Raw genomic sequence first — 18,032 nt, forward strand, 5'->3', positions numbered from 1 at the left:
GAAAATATGGGAGAAAATTTTTGATCTAAATACGACTCATAACTCAAAGATCATAGAAGAAAACTGGTAAGGCTGACTAAAAATAAACAGCTCCTTCAAGGTAAAAAGCTCCTAAACCAAGTCAAAAGACACGAAAAACAAGAGTATAGCCACATAAGACAAAGAACAAATGTGTTTAATATGTGAAGTTCCTACCAATAAAAGTTCACAATCCCAGAACAATGGGCAAAGGACATATAAAGGAAGTTCACAGAAAAAAATATAAATGGTTTTTAAACATTAAAAGATACCTAACTAGGCTCATAAGAGAAAAGCAAATTAAGACTAAAAATCATTTGTAAAATGGTTTTGTCCACAGAAATATGGACAAAAGGAAAAAATTTAATACTGAGTTGGTGAGTGTGTGGGGAGAAAACTGGCATTCTCATTCAATGTTGTTGGACGTATAAATCAAAGCAATCTATGTAGGCCAATCAGACAATCCTACATCTAAGAATTAATCCAAAAATGCTTACACAAAGGCAAAACACCTTATGCTCAGAATGCATACTGCAGTAATATTTAAATAGCAAAAAATGGGAACCAGTGTCCATCATAGCTGGACTTACTGAACAGAGTATGTCCATACAGTGGGTAATTATAAAAATAAAGCACCATTACATAAGATGTAATAAAGATTTCTTTTCAATGTAAGTTTCAGGAAGCAAGATAAAGAATGGTATGCTACCCTTTGTATAAAATTAAAAATACACAATAGGTCCACTTTGAGAAATGGCAGAGTATCTCTTACTGGGCTAATCATTCCAAAAATAACAACTATAAACCCTGGATGAAATATAAAATATTACTGCCTGAAAGCACTGAAAAGATATGAAAACCAGGCAGAATCTGGAGGGGAGTCTACACTTGGAAAGAGGGAATGGCACTGGGTAACGGTCCTGTTTTTATGGCTTTATTTCTGAAGGCAGGTCCTAGTTGGAACCACTTGGGAGGGCCACAAGTTTGCCCCACTTACATAAAGAACCAGAAGGCAGAGTTTAAGGCAAAGGCAGAAAACGGGAAGTAAAGGTGAGAATCCTGGAAGGGAGAGAGAGACTAAGATAGGAAGCCCTAAAATCTCCTTACAAGTTTAGTCCAAATCTCTGCTAACCCTTGAACTTTAACTATGTAAGGGAGACTCCAAACAGCCCAGCTAAAAGAACTGAGCAAAGATTTCAACTGCCTGCTACTACAGGGGAGTAATCTGGAGCATAAGTTCACTCAATTTAAAACCTAAGCATGCAATTACCACACAACCCAGCAATTGCAGACCTGGGCATTTGTCCCAGAGAAAGTAAAAATTAGGTTCGCACAAAAACCCATACACAAATGTTTATTTGTAATAGCCCCAAACTGGAAACAACCCAGATATCCTTCAATGAGTGTATAGCTAAATAAACTGTGGTAAGCCATACCATGGAGTGTTATTAAGCAATAAAAATGAATGAACTATTGATACATGCAACAAACTTGATGAATAATATCTAGAAGATTATACTGGGTGAAAAAAACCCATTTGAAGAGGTTCCATACTGTATGATTCCATTTATATAACATTCTTGAAATAAATTATAGAAATGGAGAACAGATTAGTGGTTGTAAAGGGTTAAGGAGGGAAGGAAGTAGGTAGGGCAATAAAAAGGGCAACATGAGGGATCCTTGTGGTGATGGAAATGTTTTGTAACTTGGCTATATTAATGCCAGTGTTCTGGCTGTGCTGCTGTACTGTAGTTTTGTAATGTCATTTGGGAAAATTGGGTAAAAGGTACATGAGATTACTATGTGTTGTTGTTTTTACAACTGCATGTGAATCTGCAATTATCTCAAAATCAATGATTCAATTGTAACCTTAAGAAACTGCAAGAAGAGCAAATTAAATCCAAAGCAAGCAGAAGAAAGAAAAGGATCAGAGCAGAAATCAGTGAAATAGGAAACAAAGCAATAGAAAAAAATAAAACCCAAAGTCAGTTCTTTTGGAACAGTAATAAAATTAATAACCTTCTAGCCAACCTCCAACGAATCTACCTTTATTGCAGAATACCAAAATTACAGAGATGAAAAATATTAATGATTGCTAAGTTATGCATGTTAGGGGTAGCGAGAGAGGTGTGACTAAAGACAAGGGAGATTTTTGTAGTGATGGAATAATTATCTTGATTGCAGTGGTGGCTACAAAAAATCTGCCCACTTGATAAAAAACACGGAACTATATACATTCATCGTACTAGCAAATTCTTGTTTCTGGTATTGTACCTTAAGATGCAGCCATGGGAAAACTATGTGGAGGGTACTCAGACCCTCTTTACTACTTTTGCAATTTCCTGTGAATCTAAAATTATTTCAAAATGAAAAGTTAAAAATAAGAAGTACAATAATATTTTAACTATCTGGGGCTCAAAATTAGAATCATTAAGCAATTACTACTTAATTCTAAATCTAAACTGTTACATATAAATTTTGACTATAACTGATACATAGAAGAAAAAAAACAAGGTCTCTGGAAAAGTGTTTGTGTAATGTCTGTGTATATGTATGTACTCATGTGTACATATATAATATTTATATTACATGTGTACATGAAATTGATAAAGCATTTCTAAAAATTCACAGAAAACCATATATAAAAGCAGAGAAGTAGTAGGTCAGGCCTATGTCCTATAAGTCAACCTATTTGCCCTCTAAAGTTCCTAAAACTCTTACTGTGTTTAGGTAAAAGATATAGCCTGTGGCCAGAATATGATTCTTTCAGTCAATAAAAAGTAGTTACACTTGTCATCTGATGACACTATTAAGATGAGTTTCTGTATTACCACTATTTATAGACCAAAAAGTAAGAAAATGCGAAATATTCCCTAGTACCTTTTCATCCAAGTCTGAATTTTTTATGTGTTCAATGAAGTCTCCCAGTTTTTCATTTTGAGAGGTCCTATTAACTTCTCCTAAGGAAATGTTTACATCTTTAAAATCATATTTTATCTCATTTGCTGAAAAGAAATAATATTCAACTGTAGAAACTACAAATGACAAAATAACCAAGTCATTCAAAGATTATCCTAAAAATGAGTTAGAATTCAGAAAGTCTTTTAAAGTCCAATATGACAAATATGAAAGTTTTTAGCAAATTATACAGTTATTCCTCTTTATCAAATAACTCCATTATATGGCATAAAAAGAACTGGCAGTAAGACGAAGTTGAGACATATCAAGATAAATTTTAAGTCTTTCTTGATCATGTCCAGTTGTTTAATATATTTTTAAAACTTGGAAGCCAAAGTAAACTTAACTTTCAAATTAAGTTATTACCTGTAAAGCTCTAGGTATTTAAACCTATAACTAGATATTAAAAAAATTTAAAAGAACTCAGATTTAAAATGTGCTAAAGCTTATATATAAGACTACAAACATTGCTAAGGTCAATAATTTATCCTTTGTAGATAAAGCTTAACAAAGTTATTTATGAAATAAAAAATTTCTCAAAATCTGATCTGCCAACCAGGCCATTAGAACTGAGAAAAAACTAAGTGAAAAGCTTCCTATTTTAATGAATTTATTTTGACTATGCCTGAATCGAGATATGAAAAGATACTTCAATACTGCATACTCTGAAAATGTCAAGTTTTACCTGCTGGCAAGGAAGTACAGATCTCTGACTTCATCAATCCAGGATCCAATACAGGAAGTTCTCTATTACAAAGCAAACAGAGCTTAAACATTATAACATTCTATGCAGATCTGGTTCTCTAGACATTATACAATACTAGCTTTAGTAGCTGGTGAATATTAGCTCAGGTCCTCCAAGAACAGAACTATACTGGAACTCAGAACCCAGCACACCCAAGTAGATTCCTCATTTGGTCCTTCAATTTCATGTGCTTCAATTGTTAGGGATGCTGCCATTCAAACTTTGTTACTCAGAATCTGATGACAAAGTATTTAAGAAAATTTTAAGTATTACACCAATACAAGACAATGTTTAACTTTTACTTTCAAGTATGTGTAGGTATGTCTTATTGCCAATGTAAAAGGAAGATGGTTTGAGAGCAGTTTGAATTTTGTTTTGTTTTTGTGGTTTCTGAAAACATATGGTCCAAAGGTTAAGCTATGGAGATCAGAGTTAGACCAACCTGGGTTTAAATACTGTTCTGCCACTTTGCGTGTTAACTGTGACAAAATTATTTAACTTCTTTGAGTCTATTCATCTCTGTAAAATAAAAATACCACCTACCACGAGGTTATGTTAGGATTAAATGAGAAAATTTCCTTAAAGCCAATAGCATAGGCTACAAATGAAAACCATGTGTACAGGATCCATTTGAAAACAAATGGCCAAGTACTGTTCCATTTTTTTAAAATTTAGACAAAAATACAAAAGCACATAGAAAATATCATAAACACCCATAATCCCACCATTTATTTAATAAATGAGTTTTATTAAACGTATCCTAAATAGCCAAGAAAAAGGGAAACTGAACATTTTATATACACCATTCTTTAAAGTCTTTATAAAATGAAGTATTTTTCTCCCAACATAAACCCTAGAAGTAATAAGTACGCAGTTTGAGGAATGGGAAAATAAGAATGGAAGACATATACACATGCAAATCTCCTTTTCCAATTCATACCCCTTTAGACTGGTATCTGTCTACTACAACATTTCCATTTCATTATTTCAAAGGTCTCTCCAATTCAACAATTTGACCTCATGACCAGTACTCCTCCCCAATCCTGTCCTTTTGCATCAAAGGACTGTAATGCCCCTCTTTAAAATGAGAGAAACCAGGTTATCATCCCTAACAGGCCCATCTCTGGCCTCACCCCCGCGTAATTAATCTATATTTCCTAAAGTTCTCTCAAATCCACTCCCACTTCTGTTTGAAATCACCATGTTTTTAAAAATGGATTGATTTTAGAGAGGAAGCAGAGGAAGGAGGAAAAAGAAATACTATTTGTTGTTCTACTTATTTATGCATTCATTGGTGGATTCTTATATATGCCCTGACAGGGGATCAAACCCGAAACTTTGGCATATCGGTACCACACTAACCGAGCTATCCAGTCACAGTAACCATGTCCTTTTGTTCTAAATTACAAGAGCTCCCTTCCAATCTATTCTCCACAACAGAGCTACGATTTTTAAAATACAAGTCTAAAGATATATTAAATAAAAACCCACAAGTCTAATTAGATTTTCTTGCTACTTAAAAGTCCTTCAGTGAATCCCTGTATGTACTTAGGCTAAAGTTCAAACTTACTGTAAATTCCAGTTTACCTAGGGTGGTCTATTTATGCCTGTTTTCCTGGCATATTAATTATTAATACTTCCCCATTCCCATCTTAAAAGTTTTTCACTTCAGAAGTTCTATGGTATCCTACTTGTAAGGCCTTTCATGACTGAGATTTCTGCACATTCTGCAGCTTTGCTTCTTGCGATTTGAACACTAAGCCATGGGACGTTGTTTTTCAGTTGTGACAACATGCCCTTCCTGTGGGCTTTCATATAGGCTATTCTTTCTATGACAAAATTCTATTCACTTTTCTTCACCTACTGGCAAATTCCTACTCATCCTTTAGTGTTCATTCTTAAGTGTCACTTTGACCAGGACATCTTTAGTATCTTGTACTTTTATCCTGTTTTATTGGACTTGCTTATTTTCCTCCCTGTGTGAACAAGGCCCATGTCTGTCTAGTTACGCTCCATATACTCGGCACTTAAAATCCTCCTGGCCAGACATGAGGGAGACCCAAATGAAGATGCCTCTCTCCTATCTAGAAATTCCCAGTAAAAGGGGGAGATTTACATACAAGCAGACATAATATACTGAGGTATATGCCAAGAGAACTATTAGAACAAATCCCTAGAAAAACATCTGATGTGATTTGAAGGATAACCGAAGGAAAAGGGACTTCCAGATAAAGAAACATAAGCAAAAGGATTCAAGTACATGACATATTGTGCAAACAGTGAGCTTCTTGCTGTGCTTATCTTTTATTAGCCTTTTACTCCCCTTTCCTACCCCTCCAACAAAGTGGCTGCTAAAGAGAAAATGGATGCAGGTCTACAGAGTGCTAAAAGCCAGTGGAGTACTGTAAGTAGTTACTGACAAATAAGTTTTTATCTCATAGGAACACTATGAAGAGGGTACACTTATTACAATAATCTAAGGGAAGGAAGAGTAAGACACCAGCAGTGAAAATTGAGAGGAAGGAAAATCGTGAGATCATAAGGTAATAGTATGCATAGGATTAAGTGACTCAATAGAGAAGGAAGGGATGTTTCTGTGGTTTCTCACTATCCTGAAAATTACCTTCATAATAGGCATTAGCTTCAGACATAAGAGGTTATTCCTGACAAAAACAAAATAGTATATCAAAATATACTGCTTTAATTTCAAAGATCATATTTTTTATAATGCTGATAGTTTATAAGTGTGAGAAATGTTTTACTATGACTAATTTACAAGTAAAATTGCACATGCCACTTTTGTTACAAGAAAATTAGTTTTGTTTCAAATTTGAGATATAGACTAAATTCACCTAAATTAAAAAATGAAGTAAGCAAAATTGTAATCCACATAAACATTTTACAGTTTTACATTTGTGGAGTGGAAAGTTCCAGTTCTGCCTTGATGGAGTGAAAAGGGAAACAAATGAAGGGTAGAAGGAGCAAAGAAACCAACAGGTTTCTCTATAGGTTGAGGCTACAGGAGTACAGAGAAGCAAAAGAGAAGGTTTGAGCAAAAAGGAGCAAATGAGAGGCTTCTGAAGAACTACACAGATTACATCAAGTTTATCCTTGACCTGAGAAGTTTTCAACGGGGTGATGAAATTTAATGAGTTCCAACCAGCACTTTTTAAATAAAATAGACTAAAGTACAAAATATGTTACATTACTTGTAGTAAGGAAAATACTGTTTTTGTAAATCTATTTCATATATTCATAAGTATGCACTGGACTGTAATGCAAAATATATCTTTACTATGGGTAACAGGAAGGTATGAAGATGACTGAGAATTAGCAGGACATTTTCGAGAATAAAATAAATGATATACAAAGCTCTCAGTCCTCCATCTATGTGATGTTACAAGTTCTTGTAACACTAAGAACATGAAGAACACGGCATTACAAAAGTAACTGAAATTTATAAATACCAGAGAAATTTAAGTCACATACTACTGAATCTTAGTGGAAAGTATTTTCATGTTTCCTTTTGAGTTTGTTCACAGACCATTATACTCAAGTACTGTAACATACAAATACAAGTTAGAGTTTGGAGAATTATAAGAGCTTAGTAAAATATGACAAACTATTAAAGAATACTTGGGCCACCCCAGAATAGCTCAAGTGCCAGAGCATGAAGGGTACTACTTGGCTCCATTTAAAGCTGCACCAGGCAAACTCACCCTCACTAGGGGCTAAGTCATCATTTAAAACCATGACCTTAAAACCACAAGTTTTCTTCTGAAAATTAGTTTAACTTCCAACTCTACTTTCAAGTCCTAATTACATCAAGTAAACTTTCTGTAACTTATTGTCACAGAAAATAGTTAAAACATGCAGTACTGTTCTTAATAAGTAACTTGGCTGAAACAAAAGTCTGCATATTGACAATAATTAAAGAACATATGAAAATAAATTTAACTTTGAAAGAAGCAATCTCAATTTAAAAAGCCATTTACTAAACCACCATTTTAATTTTGGACAATCTGCTCCATTATAATTTCCAACATATATAATTGTTTTATGTCGACTATAAGTTTTAGCATAATGACATTTCCATGACTCAGCAATAATATGCTATGTTATATTTAATAACAGGGTTAAAAAAAATGGAGCTTCAATAATCACTGAATAAATTAGTGACACTTAAGAGCAGAAAGTGATTTTGAAACCCCCAATAATAATATGTACCAAAAGGCCTACTTGAACATGCATACCTCAAGTTATCACTTGGTTTTTTTTCGGGAAGTTCCATGTGCTTGGAATCTGCTGATTGGTGCTCTTCAGCAACATTGGGTTCCTGGCTTATCACAGGGACCTCTGAAGTAAATGAGAGCTCCCCTTCGGTGGAGATTCCAAAGAGGTCTGGGTCATCTTGAATTACATCAATTAAGAGGACATCATCTTCATATGCTTTAAGAATATCTGGAATAACTTTAATGTCCGAAAAGTTCTTAGTCGTTTTCCTACCACTAACTTCAGAGGAAACTTGTCTGAATGTTTCTTGCTCAGAGCAGAAGGCAGGGCTTTTCTCTGTACATCCAGGATCATAAAAAAGTGTATTATTTTCAACTGTGAGAGGAACAGCTTTCTTATTGGAAACAATATTGCCTGGTTCAGAGATGTAGTTAGATGGCTTGTTATTATTACCTTGCTTTAAAAAACTTGAAGAGATACTATAGAAATTCTTATTGCAGTATGAGTCAGAACTAGTTTGCACTGTAGTGACATTTTGTATGTTTAAAGATTGAGGTCCTGAAATTACTGTGGAGACGTTTTCTTTATTCCTATTCTGTCTTATCTCTGCTCCAGATATATTGTCAAGAAGCTCTAGGGGACTATATGCTTCTCTGTCTGAAGACTTGGCATTTATTTCTCTTTTTTCTGTTTTATTCTTAAGTAAAGGAATTTTAAAGTTAGTCAGCCGTCCCGTGTTCAATATTTTAACCAAGTCTGGAACCACAAGTGTTGGCTTAGCAGTACATGCTTTTCGAGGAATAGTTTTGCCTGTAGGGTTATTAGGTTCCTGGCCATGCTGGGAAGCCACGGTCAAATTAAGTTTTGTTAGAGTTCCTCTATCTTTTTTCTTACTTCCTATTAAGTTTTGAGTCACATTAGGTAACCGAGTTTCTTCAGTCGTATTAGAAACTACCTCTGACTCACTTTTGCTCAGTTCCTTGGACGTCATCTTTTCATCATCGATCATGGGTTCCTTCATAACAGTTAGAGTAGGTTCTACAGCAGAGACTATTTCAGAGACTGAAGATAAACAATTTACATTAGAGTCCAATTTTTCTTTACTTGAAGATTCACTGTTTCTTTCTTTTGTGGAACTTTGTAATGATAATTTGGAGTCAGTTAAGTCAGTTTGATTTGTTTGGTGTTTAAGAAAGTCATCTTGCCTAAAGCTTTCCCCAGGCCCAGGAAGACAGTAATTTGATTTTGGCAAGGAAGCCTTTTTCCAACAGTGAGCAGATACTCTAGCACATGAATAACAAGGCCAAGTTCTTTTACCCATCATTGGTACTGCTCGGCGACAGCTGAACTTAGGTTCTTCCGCTTCATTTCTTAGGTCTCCCTGAGATCTCTCTTCAACAGCATGGCAGTCACTAGGCGATTTCACTTTCAAGCTTTTCACTGACTTAAAATATTCTTCTGGTTCTGTGCTTTTCCATTCTTTGGGCTCTGAAGCATTCTTGGTTTCTTCTTTCAAAAGTGGCTCTAGGGTTTTCTGAAACATAGTATTTATATGATGCTCAGGACTTGTCTTTTTTCCTACTGTTTCTGGAAGACTTGATAAGTGATGCACTGGAGAGAGTGTATTATGGTTTACTTTTCTCAAGACTTTTGAAGTTTCTGCTTCTTTATCTTCAGCACCCATTTTGTTTTCTTGTAACAGCAACTCAGACTTGTTATGCGCATTAGAGAAGTTCATCCCAGTAACCACCTCATCTGTTTCAGACACCTTCACCCTCTTCCTGGGTTTTCTCCCAGCACCGCTCTCCTCTACGGAGTATGTATTTTTCTCATTTTGAAGGCAGGGAAGCAAGCCATTATTTTTTCTTTGGTATAAATCACTTTCTTCAAGCAGTAATTTATTTACTCCCATGAAGTTTTCTTCAGTTTTTGAAAGCTGAGGAATATTACTTGTGTCCCTTTTATCTGAAAGGCTCCTAAGGCTTCCTTTCTTGAACTCTGAGGAATTTTCTGATACATGAATACATCCACCATCAGAATTACATGTAAGGTTATTTTCATCATTACAATCCTTGGAATGGGGGAAACAACTGCAATCATGTAACTTTAAAACAGAATTATTTTCTACTCCAGGTGACAAGCTGTTACAAGAATATTTCGGAGTATTCTTGTACAGTTCATCTTGGAATTCAACCTTTATATTTTGTGTAGCCTTATTTTCAGTTATTTTGAAAGGTGAACTTTCTAAGCTTTCAAGTGTTTTAATTCGAATTCTTCTTTTAATACCGTCTACCAAAACTTCCTTACCCAAAGACTGCAAGAGAGCTGTACTTTGAAATTCACTGCACTCCACTGTTTGGAAAGATTCCGAACTGGTTAATGATTCCTTTCTTACCAGGTCAGCCCCTGGCTGTGGATCATCACTCGAGGCTCCAGTAACTTTTCTTTTTTCCTTGGCTGATCAAAATGACAAAACATACCAGAGAAGATTTTACATTGCAGAGGAAAAAAGCAATACCACTTAAATTTAAAAAGCCACCCGTTTTTATTTCCCTGAAGTTTCCCTAATTTCTGTTAAGGAACCAATACAAACTTGTATAAATTCTAAGACAACTGAATAACCTCCAGTATCATGGTCATTTCACACTAGCCAAAAATGGGTCACTAACAGGAATTCCTTTTTAAAAAAAAAAAATCTTTATTGATCTCAGAGAGAGGAAGAGAGAGGAAGGGAGAGGGGGAGAGAGAGAAACATCAGTGTGAGAGTCACTGATTGGCTGACTCCTCACGCCCCGACTGGGGATCGAGCTGCAACCCGGGCAAGTGCCCTGACTGGGAATCGAAACGCGACCTCCTGGATCCTAGGTCGATGCTCAACCGCTGAGCCGCACCCGGCCGAGCAGGAATTCCTTCCACAGTAATTCTGGCCAGGAGCTCCCAACTGGGCAAACATCTGGGAATTCCCGTTTCTCACCCCTCTCCTGGTCCTCAGGAAAGCCCGCGCTCACTCAAGTTAAACACTAGTGGTAGGACAAAGATGGAGCGGGCTGAGGCGCAAAGGCTAGAAAGGGAGCGACCCCTGGGTGCTTTCTTACTGCGCCTTCCTGACTGCAGGGGAGCTTCGCCGCCTCTGCTTCTAAGCCCTGCCGGTCCCACAGGTGCGAGGGGCCTACCTGCTCCCCATCCCCCACCCGCCACCCCGCCGGGCCTTCCCAGCCCCCGCGCCTCACCCGACTTGTCACTTTCCACCTCTTCTCTCTCAGCCGCCCGGGCCACCATTCTCCTCTTCCGCCTGCTCTCCTCAGGCCCCCGGGCTTCGGGGCCGCCGACTCCCACCTCGCTGGTCCCGGGCCGACGGCCTCGCTTCCTCAGGCCTCTGGCAGCGCCTTCACGCCCACCGGACGTCGTGGTGCCCGAGGGCAGTGGCCGCCGCATCGGCCCCACGCTGCCCGCAGCCCGCCCTACCCGCTGAGGAGCCCGCCGGCTGCGCCAAGACAGGGACCAGACGCCTGTCTTCCCGCTCCGCCTCGCCCACCCGCTAGGGCTGACCGGAAGCGGAAGTGGGCAGCGAGGCCGGGCCTGGGCATGCGCTCCACGCGCAACGTGCGGAAGAGCCGCTGGCGCCCTTTGAGGCTTCGCGGTGTTGAGGCCTCGCCGCGGCCTGGGTATGGCTCCGGGTAGCCCGGAGCTTTCGGAACCGTTCTGGGCTCGTCTCCCACCTGCTGCCCCTTATGCTCGGCTGCTCACAAAGCACTGGCAGCCAGTGCGTTCTAGTTGCACCCCAAGCCCGGGTCCCTTCCCATCTGCCCTCCCGCTGCGTTCCCTCAGGTGTCCCGTGGGCACCGCGGGCTCTGGCTGTGCAGACGGCGTCGTGCCTCAGGCTGGAGCGCGGCGGGGTCGCCACCTCCCCCCAGCCGGCGAAGCCGGAAGCCTGGGAACCCGCCGCCGCTTCTTTCCGCTCCACCCCGCAGCCAGGTTCCGTCTGCCCGATTCTGCATCCCGGGGCGTCCGCCACCCCCCCTTCGTCGTTACTCAGCGGGCTCTCGGGCGGGCTGACGGCGCCGGCCTCCAGGCGGAGCTCCCGCCGCCATCCTTGCGCTCTGTCGGCCTCCAGCTGCCGCCGGCCGTGCCCGCCTTGGGAAGGGGGAGCCCGGCGCTTCCCAGCTTGACCCTCGGGAACCTCCTGGGCCCAGACACTGAAGCTGAGGAAGCCCCACCTCTTCAGTGTGGGGCCGGCGGCTCCGGGACGTGGTTCCGAGCGTTTAACGAGTTTTGTCTTACTGCCCAGGAGCCGCCCTGCGGCATCGCCCGATTGACTCTCCGGGACCGTTTTACAACTGTAAGTTGTAAGCGGAACGATGCAAAGCGGTGGTCTCCAGACACGCGGGTTTGCCCCGCAGAAGCCCGACGGACTTCCCGCTGCGCGGGCGGCGCCCACCGCACCCGTCCGGGCCCGCCGGTGCCGAGGCCGAGGCGGCCGCCCGCCGGCGATCCTCTCCCTGGAGGCTGCCCGAGCTGCCCATGTTCTTACACAAGTGAACTTTTATCAGGATATTCATTTGCCCAAGTGTCTGTTTCTTAAATTTATGATTAAAGGAGAAAATGGCATAAGATTAAAATGGTTAACTGATTTTAACAATTAAAAAAATTTAAAGTTTACCTTTGTTGAAAATATTACAGATGTCCCCTTTTTACCCCCATTGATCCCCCCCCCAGGCCTTCCCCAGACCAGTGTCTGTCCATGGGTTAAGCTTATAAGCATAAGGTCTTTGATTACTCTCTCCCCGCCCCCGCCCCCTCTTCCCTCTGAGACCCCTCAGTCTGTTCCATGCTCATGTCTCTGGATCCGTTTTGTTCCCTTATGTGTGGAACGTAATAAACTGAAGTCATGTGGTACTTGTCTTTCTCTGACCGCTCATTTCACTTAGCATAATACTTTCTAGTTCCCTCCATGCTGTGCCAGAGGGTCAGAGGTCCTTCCTCTTTACAGCTGCGTAGTACTCCACGGTGTGAGTGTCCCACAGCTTTTTACCCACTCACCTACTGATGGGCACCTGGGCTGTTTCCAGGCCTTAGCCGTTGTGAACGACGCTGCTATGAGCATAGGGGTGCCTAAGTTCTTTGTGATTGGCGTTTCAGGATTCTTAGGCTATATTCCTACAAGTGGGACCACTGGGTAAAATGGCAGATCAGTTTTTAGTTTGAGGAAAGTCCACTGCTTCCCATAGTGGCTGCACCCCTGGCAGCAGTCTGCATTCCCACCAGCAGTGCACTAGGGTTCCCTTTTCTCCACACCCTCGCCAGCACTTGTCCTTCCTCGATTTGTTGATGGACCCATTCTGACAGGTGTGAAGTGATACCTCATTGTGGTTTTAGTTTGCATCTGATTAGCGACATTGAGAGCATTTTTTCATATGTCTCTTGGCCGTCTGTGTGTCCTCTTTGGAGAAATGTCTATTTAGGTCCTTTGCCCATTTTAATTGGATTGTTTTCTGTTAAATTGTATCATCTTCCTTTTGTTAAGTTGTATGATCCTTATATATTTTGGGTATTAATCCTTTGAGATGTGTTGTTAGCAAATATGTTCTCCTGTACAGTGGGCTCCCTTTTCGTTGTTGGCTTCTTTTGCGCTGTGCAGCTTTTTCGTTTGATGCAGTCCCATTTGTTTATTTTCTCCTTTGTTTCTCTTGCCCTAGGAGATGTACCGGCAAACATACTGCTTGCTGTGCGAGATGTCAGATTTTGCTGCCTATGTTTTCCTCTAGGATTTTTATGGTTTCACTTCTTACATTTAAGTCTTTTATCCATTTTGAGTTTATTTTTGTGTATGGTGTAAGTTGGTGGTCTAGTTTCATTTTTTTGCATGTACCTGGCCAATTTTCCCAGCACCATTTATTGAAGAGACCGTCTTCGCTCCGTTGTATGTTCTTGCCTCCTTTGTCAAATATTAGTTGACCATAATGATGTGGGTCAATTTCTGGGTTCTCCGTTCTGTTCCACTGATCTATATGTCTGTTCTTGTGCCAGTACCAGGCTGTTTCGATTACAGTGGCTTTGTAGTATAACTTGATATCTGGTATTGTGACCCCTATTGTGACCCCTACCAACTTTGTTGTTCTTTCTCAAGATTGCCAGGGCTATTCGGGGTCTTTTTTGGTCCCAAATAAGTTTTCGAAGTGTTTGTTCTAGATCTGAAATATGCTATTGGTATTTTAATAGGGATTGCATTGAATTTATAGTAATAATGGACATTTGGGTCCATATTATGGGTAATATGGACATTTTAATGATGTTAATAATTCCAGTCCATGAACATGGTATATTTTTCCATTTGTTTATCTTCCTCTTATTTTTCAGTGTCCTGTAGTTTTCCGAGTACAGGTCTTTAACATCTTTGGTTAAGTTTATTCCTAGGTATCTTACTTTTTTAGTGGCAATGGTAAATGGGATTTTTTTTAGTTTCTCTTTCTGAGAGAAAATTATTGATGTATAAACATGCCATAGATTTCTGGGTGTTAATTTTGTATCCTGCCACTTTGCTGAATTCATTTATTCTAGTTTTTTGGTGGAGTCATTAGGATTTTCTATGTACAGTATCACGTCATCTGCAAATAATGACAGTTTTGTTTCCTCCTTTCCAATTTGGATGCCTTTTATGTTTTCTTCTTGTCTGATCCCTGTGGCTAAGACTTCCAGTACTATGTTGAATAAGAGTGGTGAAAGTGGACACCCCTGGTCTTGTTCCTGTTCTTAGGAGAAACGGTTTTAGTTTTTGCCCACTGAGTATGATGTTGGTTGTAGGTTTGTCATATATGGCCTTTACTGTGTTGAGGTATGACCCCTCTATTCCCACTTTGCTGAGTTTTTATAAAAAATGGGTGTTTGATTTTATCAAACGCTTTTTCTGCATCTATTGACATGATCATGTGATTTGTCTTTCAATTTGTGTGATACATACAATATTCGCAAATCAATACATGTGATGCATCAGCCTTGCATCCCTGGAATAAATCCCATTTGGTCCTGGTTATGATCTTTTTAATGTATTTCTGGATCTGATTTGCTAATGTTTTGTTGAGGATTTTAGCATCTATGTTTATCAGGGATATTGGCCTGTAATTCTCTTTGTGGGGTCTTTATCTGGTTTTGGAATTAGGCTAATGCTGGCCTCGTAAAGAGCTTGGAAGTGTTCCTTCCTCTTAGGTTTTTTGAGATAGTTTGAGGAGGGTAGGTGTTATTTCTTCTTTGAATGTTTGGTAAAACTCCCCCATGAAGCTGTCTGGACCAGGACTTTTGTATGCTAGGAGCTTTTTATTACTGCTTCAACTTCATTGGCAGTTACTGGCCTATTCAGGTTTTCTGACTCTTCCTGATTGAATTTTGGAAGGTTGTATTTTTCTAGGAATTTGTCCGTTTCATCCAGGTTGTCCAACTTGGTGGCATATAGTTGTTTATAGTATTTTCTTACAGTCCTTTGTTGGGTCAGTTATTTCACCTCTTTCATTTCTGATTTTGATTTATTTGGGTCCTCTTTGTTTCTTGATGAGTCTGGCTAAAGGTTCATCAATCTTTTCAAAGAACCAGCTCTTGGTTTCATTGGTCTTTTGTTTATCGATTTCAGAGAGGGGAAAGAGGGAAAGAGACAGGAAGGTCAAATGATGCCAGAGTCGTTGGCCGGCTGCCTCGTGCACACCCCCCTGCTGGAGATGGAGCCTGCAACTCGGGCATGCGCCCAGACTGGGAATCCAACCTTGATCTCCTGGATCATAGGTTGATGGCTCAACAGCTGAGCCACGCCAGCCAGGCTGTTTTATACTATGTCACTTATTTCTGCTCCGATTTTTATTTCCTTCCTTTTACTTAGCTTTTCTTGTTGTTCTGAGTTTTTAAGTTGTAGGGTTAGAGAGTCTATTAGTTTTTCTTGTTTGAGGTAGGGCTTTTAGTGCTATGAATTTCCCTCTCAGGACCACTTTCATTGTGTCCCATAGATTTGGAGTTGTGTAACGTTTAACACATGTTCATTTTTACATGTATATGAGAGTCACGATTTTCTTTTTTGGGGGAGGGGGAAATTATCTTTCAACACACACATACCCTGCCCTTAAACCACACTGGATTTACTACTGGAGTCCCTCAGATTTCATATGCTCTGTCATGCCTTTGCCTCTCTACATACTAGTCTTGGAAACTGTTTGCTTATCTGCCTGGTAAACTACATTAGCCCCCTCAAGATTCACTGTACTAAGTTCAATTAAAACAAAGCAGGTGTAAAGGATTAGAAAATTTCTTTCTGTAACAAATTTCTTTGTTTCTATTTGTAAATACTTTCAGTAAAAGGGAAGTTTAAGAATCAGAGTAGAAATTGTTTTAAGGATTTCGGGCTACATATCCATTCCAAGTTCACTTTGTGCCTCAGTTTCCTCATCTATAGAATGAAATAAGAGTATCTCCTGAAGGAAACCAGAGTATGTCCTCCCAAATATGCCTCTAACATAATTAAGCTGAAGGCTTTCTCTGGTTGATCCTAAATTGGAAACAAAAATTAGGGAAGGTGTCAGTTATTAATCGAGTCCTGGTTATTTGGGGATGGTTATTACAGAGGTAATTGGTTAGCTTTTGGGATTATTACTAGAGATAGTAGTCTGACTTCTCACAAGTCTGACTTACTGGGCCACTTATTGTAGATAAGGGGGTTAGTTTCCTGGACAGGTTGTTGCAGGTTGTGCGCAGGAACTTTTATATCTGGCTACAGTCTATATGCATATTTAGTCTCTCACTCCTTTTCTCCTGCCTCACAATGAGCCTTCCTCTGTCCAAGGCTGACCCTAACACTGATGATCTCAACATCACACAGCCCCACTTGCCAAACTCTCCAATACTTTTTTTTTACCTGCCAGATGCCTCCAAGTCTACCTACTTAGTTTTTTCTTCAATCCTCACCTGAGGATATTTTTTCCATTGCTTTTCAGAGTGGGAGAGAGAAACATCAATGTGAGACACATGGATTGGTTGCCTCCTGTACGAGCCCCGACAGGGGGCTGGGGATCGAGCCTGCAACTGAGGTACGTGCCCTTGACCGGAATCAAACCCCGACCCTCTGGTGCACAGGCCTATGCTCTAACCACTTGGCCACGCCGGCCAGGGCCCTACTTGTACTCTTGCTCCTTAGTTCCGTGTAAACTGGTTTCCTTCCCAGATACTCAAATGAGATTTCAATATCTGATGAGGTTACAGGATTAAAATGCTCACAGCACAAACATTGCAGAACCCATAGAAGTAACGTATCAGGCAGGCACAGCCACAACTCTTCAGGTGTGTTCAGTGAGGCGGGGGTAGGGCATACAGGTTACTTCAGAGCACTAGGTCTGTTAGAACTGAAGTCCTCTGCCTTTTATGAAATCAGTGGCTCCAGGCAATATAATGGTCTTTGTAGAAACTAAAGATTCGCTTGCAGCCCTACCTAAGGCACTAAAGCTACCTTTCCCATGCACAGTGTTTCTGCCAATGAGAAACACCTAGAAACATCCCTGGCCGACAATTCCAGCCTCACCTGGGAACTTGTTAGAATTGCAAATTTTGGACCCTACTGCAGACCTCCCGAGTCAAAAAGTCTGGGTAGGGCCCTGCAGTCAATGTTTTAACCAGTCCTGCAGGCGATTCCGGTGCAGGCTCCAGTTTGAGAACCATGGTCTAAATTCTGGGATCAATCACTTCCTTCGTGCCTTGTGAGACCGAGTTAAGACTCTGTAGCATGCTTGGCATAAACATGCTCCTGAGGCATTTGTTCACCTCCTTGTGTAGAATACAGGGAGTTTTTTAGTTATTGTATCACCACTATAAGCTACATTCACACTTTGAGCCTGTAGTTTTCCCCAAGATCGGCTTGAACCCCAATCACCGTTGCTACCTGCCCTATGATACACCTTGAAGTCAGCTGGAGCCATGACTACAGGAAAGTACAAACCGACCCCGAATCCTTTAGTAGCTGGCTCCCTTTTTTGTGGTTTAGTCACGCAGGTAAGGTGACCCCTCCTAAGTGTGGCATGGTTTCCCCCACAGCCCTCAATGACTCTGCCAT

The 18,032-nt window shown here is 40.4% G+C and overlaps 1 protein-coding gene across 1 annotated transcript in view; it reads right to left on the reverse strand.

Moving 5' to 3' along the window:
• The window catches only part of TOPAZ1 (testis and ovary specific TOPAZ 1), a 40,243-nt gene extending 28,854 nt beyond the window's left edge, over nt 1-11,389 (reverse strand). The window contains exons 1-4 of the mRNA XM_016196190.2: nt 11,185-11,389; nt 7,975-10,411; nt 3,662-3,723; nt 2,899-3,023 (exon numbers count right to left, since the gene is read on the reverse strand). Of these exons, the coding sequence (XP_016051676.2) occupies nt 2,899-3,023; nt 3,662-3,723; nt 7,975-10,411; nt 11,185-11,389 (2,829 nt within the window). The remainder of the gene's footprint in view (nt 1-2,898; nt 3,024-3,661; nt 3,724-7,974; nt 10,412-11,184) is intronic.
• Nucleotides 11,390-18,032: the final 6,643 nt, after the last annotated feature.

This window comes from Miniopterus natalensis, chromosome 15 (genome assembly GCF_054644295.1).
Source record: "Miniopterus natalensis isolate mMinNat1 chromosome 15, mMinNat1.hap1, whole genome shotgun sequence".
Taxonomy (NCBI): domain Eukaryota; kingdom Metazoa; phylum Chordata; class Mammalia; order Chiroptera; family Miniopteridae; genus Miniopterus; species Miniopterus natalensis.